General features: G+C 42.8%; 1 protein-coding gene across 1 annotated transcript; it reads left to right on the top strand.

Annotated features, from left to right (window-relative positions):
• The first annotated feature begins 2831 nt into the window (after positions 1-2831).
• On the top strand, positions 2832-6417 carry LOC113123669 (transmembrane protein 237A-like). Its single transcript, XM_026295890.1, has 10 exons — positions 2832-2901; positions 2979-3107; positions 3667-3772; positions 3943-4097; positions 4475-4595; positions 4956-5147; positions 5318-5391; positions 5469-5556; positions 5620-5741; positions 6350-6417. Exons 1-10 carry the CDS (start codon positions 2832-2834, stop codon positions 6415-6417), a joined length of 1125 nt encoding a protein of 374 aa, XP_026151675.1.
• The last annotated feature ends 344 nt before the right edge of the window (positions 6418-6761 follow it).

Raw genomic sequence — 6761 nt, 5'->3', positions numbered from 1 at the left:
CAGGTTGATTCATAGAGTTCACCAAGGCTCATGTGTTTTTCATAATTATATCTGATATTTATGTTCTTCCTGACCTAGTATAGTCTGACACTAAAACTCATTTTCCATTACAAAATGGATCAAAAGCTGAGGACAAGGAACAAAACAGAAGACAGAAAAGACCAGGGATGGACATCTCCTGAAGTTTCCAGATGACACCATTCTAATCAGGACGGAGAGGATGATCATGGGACAGTTGTGCAAGATTTTGTAAAGTGGTGTGACAATGACTTCACAAAGTTAAATGTTAATTTAAAGAAACAACAACAGACAAAAAAATGAATTCTGAACTTAATACTTCTGCACTCTGCATAAAGGGTTTGCAGAAACTTTATTTTCTTTGCAGACTGAGCAGTTTTCATGTAGAAAAATCTTTTTTTTTTTTTTTTCCATGTCTTTCAAAAAGTCTTATTCTTCAGTATAATTGCTTGGTTTAGAAACCATGCTATAAAAAATAAAAAGGTAGTTGAAGCAGCTGAGTAATAAACTAGAACACATTGTGGTGGAGACCAAACCCAGAGCTCAAACTGAGGGAACACTGGGCTGAGATTCAGCAGGTGGACACAGACACTAGTCCACATGTATCAACAGCCTTGTCTATAAATGCTGAAGGTGAATTAAATAAAGGTTTGCTGACAGCTCAAAATATCAACTTATGAGATGATATGTAAGTGTTGTGTGATGGAGTGTTACAGTTATTACATTACAGTTACATTATATTTACCACAACCAGTCCTGACTGAAACAGAGTCTGGCACAGGCAACAACAGCATGTTTGTTTTTTCTAGAATTAAAGTGACCATGTACATATGTGCGCTAGTAAAAGTCAAAAACACATGTACGTGCCTGTGTCATCTCCTCTTCCACACTGAACCAGTCAGATGAGCCCTGCACTGGATTAACATGGGGGAGAAACATAGGGATGCCATGTTTCTCAGGTTAATCCAGTGCAGGGCTCATCTGATTAAACCTGAGGATTAGTGTCTTCTCCCTGCAGCCTTACTGTCATCTATACAAACAGCAGAGTGTCGCTCAGTTAGAAACAACAGACGACAAAAAGCAGTCTGGCAATGTCATACTGTTTTTACTCGTTCACACATTCTTTAAAAAGTGAGAAAATAAATTTCAATGGTTGAAAGGGAAATAAAATTGGGTTAACAGGATTCACTGCACTGACCTGGTTTCTGTGGTGTGAAGGTTTAAACTTTGACCCATTAACCTCCACAGGCCCAGCACACCTGCTTAGTTTCTGCAGCTTTATTTTCCACCACAATCACTCATTCACTGACAAAAAATCACAGTAGAAAAAAAACAAGGTTTCCACAAAACCACTGCACAATAATTCAAACTTTTAAATAAACTATTTATCAAAAGATGTCCAAATACACAAAACACACTAAAATACACACATTACAACCAAATACATACAAATTACACATCAGATCCACAAACCTTGTCCAAATACCACATGCAAATACACCAAATACATTCCAATACACAAACAATTACACATAAAGGAACAAAACTCAACTCAATACAGGACTAGATACACAGAACACAGCCATATATACAAAATGTGTCCCATTATTTATGAGGAAAAAAAAATCATTTGAATAATTTTTCCCCCACCTGCGATTCTGAATAGGGAGACAGAGGAGCTTGACCTCAGACTGACCTGGATGTTTTTCTGAGCTGCAGAGGAAAGAGTGACTGGATCGCTTGGAGGAAAGAACAACAGAGCAAGGGAGAACTACAAGCTGGTGACATCACAGCTGATCAACCAATCCCAAACCCCCCCAGAGGCTGTCACATGATGCACTCACCACTTTAAACCCTGGGATAAGCTGAGAGACACAGGGCTGTGGTTGTCTGCGGGGTAGACTCCTCACTGAGCTGCACAGGTGAGCCTCGATACTGATTCACTAAAGGACTCAACAAATGTCTGTTTAAAGTGAGTTTAGGGTAGAAATACTTCCTCTTTATGACAGAAACCAGGTGGTGAATTAGAAAATCCAAAATTTTAATTAAACAGCATCCAGTCAAATCAGCAAGGGCAAGACTTTATGATTTAACATATATTTTGAAGCAAATAGCCAATCATTCATACATTTGTGTAGTTTGATGAGTTTTGTACATTGACTGTGGTGAATAATATTTAGTGTTTTCATATTTACAGTCAACACAAGTTACTCATAATAATGTGCTAACACAATGAGGTTGATGTGGGTGAAAAGATTTGTCTTGATAGATGTGTGTTGAAAACTACATCCAGGTTCAGTGCACAGGTAAGTGATCAAATATTTTAGGTCCTGGTTAAAAAAAAATAATTTACACGATATGAATAACAGAACATCTGTGAGAATACAACTCCTTAAACTGACATGCCACATTCAATGAGGGTGAAGATGCATCACTGAGTTTCTGGAACAGCAGAAATACCAGTCCAGTTCTGGTTGGGTGGTGGTGTTACAGAGTAGAGCACCTTTCCCCTGCTGTGCAAATCTCATATCCTGGAGTCAGAGAGTGAACCTCACATTGACTCAAAATAATTACACTTTAGAAATGTGAGAAATGCTAAATGAATGGAAGGCACAGTAACACTGTGTGTTCAGACCGCACTCTGCAGTGCCACCTGTCCTCAAAGATCAGGTTAATCTAATTATCTCTAACAGGCATCGCCACCCAGCCACCTTGTTAAACGTTAATTGTCCGACCTAAATTATCACCTCTGAAAGATCCTCCTGATTGATTTTGTTCACATGACGATCAACTTGTTGATCCTCTCAGAGAACATGCCGACCGTCAAGAGCAAGAAGAAGAAGCCGAAGAAGGAGGTCAGTGATGGAGAGGAGCAAGGAGACGGTGAGAGGCGACGTCTGCACTTATGTCTATTCTGTCTGTTCTGTTGGATTCTACTGGGTTCTATCATTTATATACAGTGGGTCTGGAGGTGGAGATGGAGGAAGGGACCAATAAGAGACGTTCGGACAGCAGGGAACCTCTGACCCCAGAACCACAGGAACCAGCACCACAAAAAAAGAAGAAAAAGAAGAAGGTGCCTGCTATTGGTAGGAAAATCTTTACTGCACCATCATTGAAACCAGTTCTTACCAAAAAAAGACAGAACCAGGCATAGACCCATAGTTTATGCCAGAGCTAAGGTTCTGCTGAGACTGTCTGTAATCACAGTGGCTGTTGTATTTACCATGAGTGTTTAAACATTTGCTAATTAGCACAAAACACAAACCAGAGTTTTTTTGGGACAGAATCGAATGTTAAACCTGCTGGTGGCACTAGATGGGGTCTCAGGATCATCAGCGTCACTGGGGTTTGTTCTCTGCGGATCATAAATAGCTGAACCATATTTCATGACAACCCAGTCAACAGATGCTGAGATGTTTGAGTCCAAATGAAACAACAGAGAGAATGTCAACCTAGGATCTGCAGAGCTCTTTCAGTTCTTTCAGTCCACGTTTTTATGCACTTCATATCAATCTAATTTTCACGTCTTAGTAAGAAATACATTTGATCAGAAAGATGATGTCAGCTGCAGCATTGACTTTTAACGGGAAGCGGTTTTATCAGGGGGGCTGTGATGTATAATGACAACATGTTTTGTTCTGTCAGACCAAGAAGCAGAACCAGCTGACATACCAAATGGTAACACGTCAGAGCCAGTCCAGGATGGAGAGGAAACCACTGTTGCTGTAACCAGAAGAACAAAAAGGAAGAGGTGAGAAAAGGTTGAAGGCGCTGGATAAACTCACATTTTAACCTGAGCTGAAGTCAGTCCGGACTTTTGTTGTCTTCTCTGAACCATCGATGCCACTGCAGAATTTCACTGTGACCTTCCACAGGTATCTCAGTCTTTACTGCCATAAAGGTTGTGTTATCACCTGACAGGAAGGCGAAGGTGACGGAGCACCACGGCAGTGACCTGGGAGCCGAAGACGACGATATCATCACAGACACCCAGTCACCCATTCCACAGCATTCCCTGTTCTCCGCCCCCCACGCTCACAGCCAGCCGGCCGGAAGAGTCTTCGTGGAGAGAAACAGTGAGTGTGAATCAGAAGGTACTGGGCAAAATGTGTGACACAGCAGCATGAACCACATGCACAGCTACTAGAAGCTGTGCTCAAGCTGCTGAATGTCAGCATTGTGACATTTTTTCATTAGTTTTTGATCATCAGTCATAAAAACATTGGAAATAAAATCACACATGTTGCAAGAAAGGAAAGGAGAAGATGAGCAGATGTGTTTTTCTTCAGGAACTTTAGCAAATATTTGTAGAACTGACAGCTGACCTCACATGTAAAGGTAGAAACAGCTCCTTCCCTGACATATACGTGTGTGTGTGTGTGTGTGTGTGTGCGCGCGCGCGTGTGTGTGTGCGCGTGTGTGTGTGTGTGTGTGTGTGTGTGTGTGTATGGAGGGCGTTTCCAGGCAGAGCGGTTGGAGCAGTTTCGGCACTCAGACCTGATGGACGACTACTTGGACCCCAGACACATGTGGACCACCAGAGACATTGCTATCAGGGTGCACAGTGGCTTCAGGTCTGCACACACACACACACAAAATAAGAGAGAATGAAACTGGGTAAGATTCAGATGGTGAAGTGAGAAGTAAGGATTGTTATGGATGGAGAGTTTCTCCACGTTGTGTTGATTTTATTGTTTGGTTATTAAAACGACGACAAATACAATAAATCCTCTGTGTGTTTCCAGTTATATTTAAGCTGCTACAAACTTCCACAGTGGAACAACAGATGAAGGGAAATTAGGGCAAACTCAAGCAGAAGCATGTGGCCTCATGTGCTGACCATTTTAATTCAAAGACACTAATGAGTTAATATGCTGAGAAATGTCTAGCGTGTTAACATCTGGCTTGCATCTGTCTGTGTCCTCCCTGTGCAGGGTGATGGGGCTGTTCTCCCATGGTTTTCTGGCTGGTTACGCCGTGTGGAACATCATTGTTGTGTACGTGTTGGCGGGTGACGAGCTGAACACGCTGCCCAACCTGCTGCAGCAGTACCACCGCCTGGCCTACCCAGCTCAGTCCCTGCTTTACCTGCTGCTGGCCATCAGCACCGTGTCTGCCTTCGACAGGTCTGTGCAGAAACACTGGACAAAATTATAAATATTATAAATAATAATATAATTATAAATCAAACCAGTCAAATCCTAAATGCACATCCTAAACCTTAAGTATATGAAAGATACTGTTGTTCCCTGCTGCACACCTCATTAAACCGACAGCTCTGTGTTGGCTCCTGCAGGGTGAACCTGGCCAAGGCCTCCAGGGCTCTCAGAGGCTTCCTGACGCTGGACCCTGCAGCTCTGGCTTCTTTCAGTAAGTGAGATGATGAAAGCGCGATGGTGAAGGTGATGGTGATGACGTATTACAATATCTCTCCTCTCCTGTTTCAGTGTATTTCATTGCCCTGATCCTGTCCCTTAGTCAGCAAATGACCAGTGATCGGATCAACCTCTATCCCACAGACAACCAGACTCTATGGTGAGAACCTCTATTCTTCTGTGTTCTGGTCTGTTGTATTCTACTCACGGTCTCCTCCTCCAGGCCTCCGGGGTCAGAGCGGCAGATCCTGCAGCCGTGGATCGCAGTGAACCTGGTGGTGGCGCTGTTGGTGGGCCTGGCCTGGGCCATCGTGTCAGCGCGGCCGGACATCGACTACACAGAAGGCAGGTGGCGATGGAGCAGAAACAAAATCAGAATATTTCAATCAGGAAAATTAAATTAAATAAGAGACCAGGCTAAAACAGAGGCAGGATTCTACAGTGTGTGTCTCATGGTGCTGACAAAATACTCTTAAGATCTTTTTAGGTTTCTGTGAACAAATAACTAATAACAGAAAATATTTATTTGACAGAACTTAAGTCAGTGTCAGGAATGTTGCACATGTCCCATGTTTATGTCTCAACCTAAGAAAACTGGACTCTCAAACTCAGCTCAAAAGAGACTGAGGGTCCTCTCAGTCCTGATCCAGGGCTTGGTGTGTGTCATTCTGGATGCTGCCACCAGATGGCACCAAAGTAAAGAAAAGTTCAGGGTCATGTAATGTTGAACAGCAGCTTCTTGGTGAATGAACAGTGGTGAAACAGTCTGAACACAAACTGAACATTATCACCTTCATAGAGGAGAATTTACTGCTGTTGGATCAGACTGACCCAGTCTGACACAGGGGGTTCCTAATAAAGTGATCACTGAGTGTATAGCATATGCAAAAGTAATATAAAACAGCATTACGGTCCATGTGTTGGTCATGTGACTGAGCTGTTTTTCATTGCAGAGTTTTTAATGACGATGGAAGTGGAGGGATACCCGAGTGGAGACGAGACCCTAGAAGTCCCAGCATGAAGTCTGCCAGTCTGACCCATAGACTGTCTGATCCATAGACTGTCTGATCCATAGACTGTCTGACCCATAGACGGTGTGATTTCATAAATAAAGAACTGAAATGCATGTAGAGCAGCAGCTGTCACACTTGTTGTTACAGTTGTGACCACAGGGTGGAGCTGCTGCTCTAAGAAACCAGCAGGTGAGGAGGAGAGAAGTATTTCTGGTAGTGACTTTCACTTGTAGTCCACTTTTCACATCACATGGTTATTTACAGCATGTCCTGCCAATTAGAGCCAGAGTGGAGAGAGAACCGCTTGACAGAGGAAACAGTGGCGCCTTAAGGCAGACAGCATCATCTGAAA

This window comes from Mastacembelus armatus, chromosome 21, assembly GCF_900324485.2.
Source record: "Mastacembelus armatus chromosome 21, fMasArm1.2, whole genome shotgun sequence".
Classification (NCBI taxonomy): domain Eukaryota; kingdom Metazoa; phylum Chordata; class Actinopteri; order Synbranchiformes; family Mastacembelidae; genus Mastacembelus; species Mastacembelus armatus.
This window is presented reverse-complemented; position numbering and strand designations above follow the sequence as displayed.

Excerpts from the sequence above, each read along its gene's own strand:
- LOC113123669 (XM_026295890.1), top strand. The coding sequence starts at position 2,832 with ATGCCGACCGTCAAGAGCAAGAAGAAGAAGCCGAAGAAGGAGGTCAGT. Across the intron at positions 5,148-5,317 it reads ACCGTGTCTGCCTTCGACAG|GGTGAACCTGGCCAAGGCCT; the intron begins GTCTGTGCAGAA and ends TGGCTCCTGCAG. Across the intron at positions 5,557-5,619 it reads ACAGACAACCAGACTCTATG|GCCTCCGGGGTCAGAGCGGC; the intron begins GTGAGAACCTCT and ends CTCCTCCTCCAG.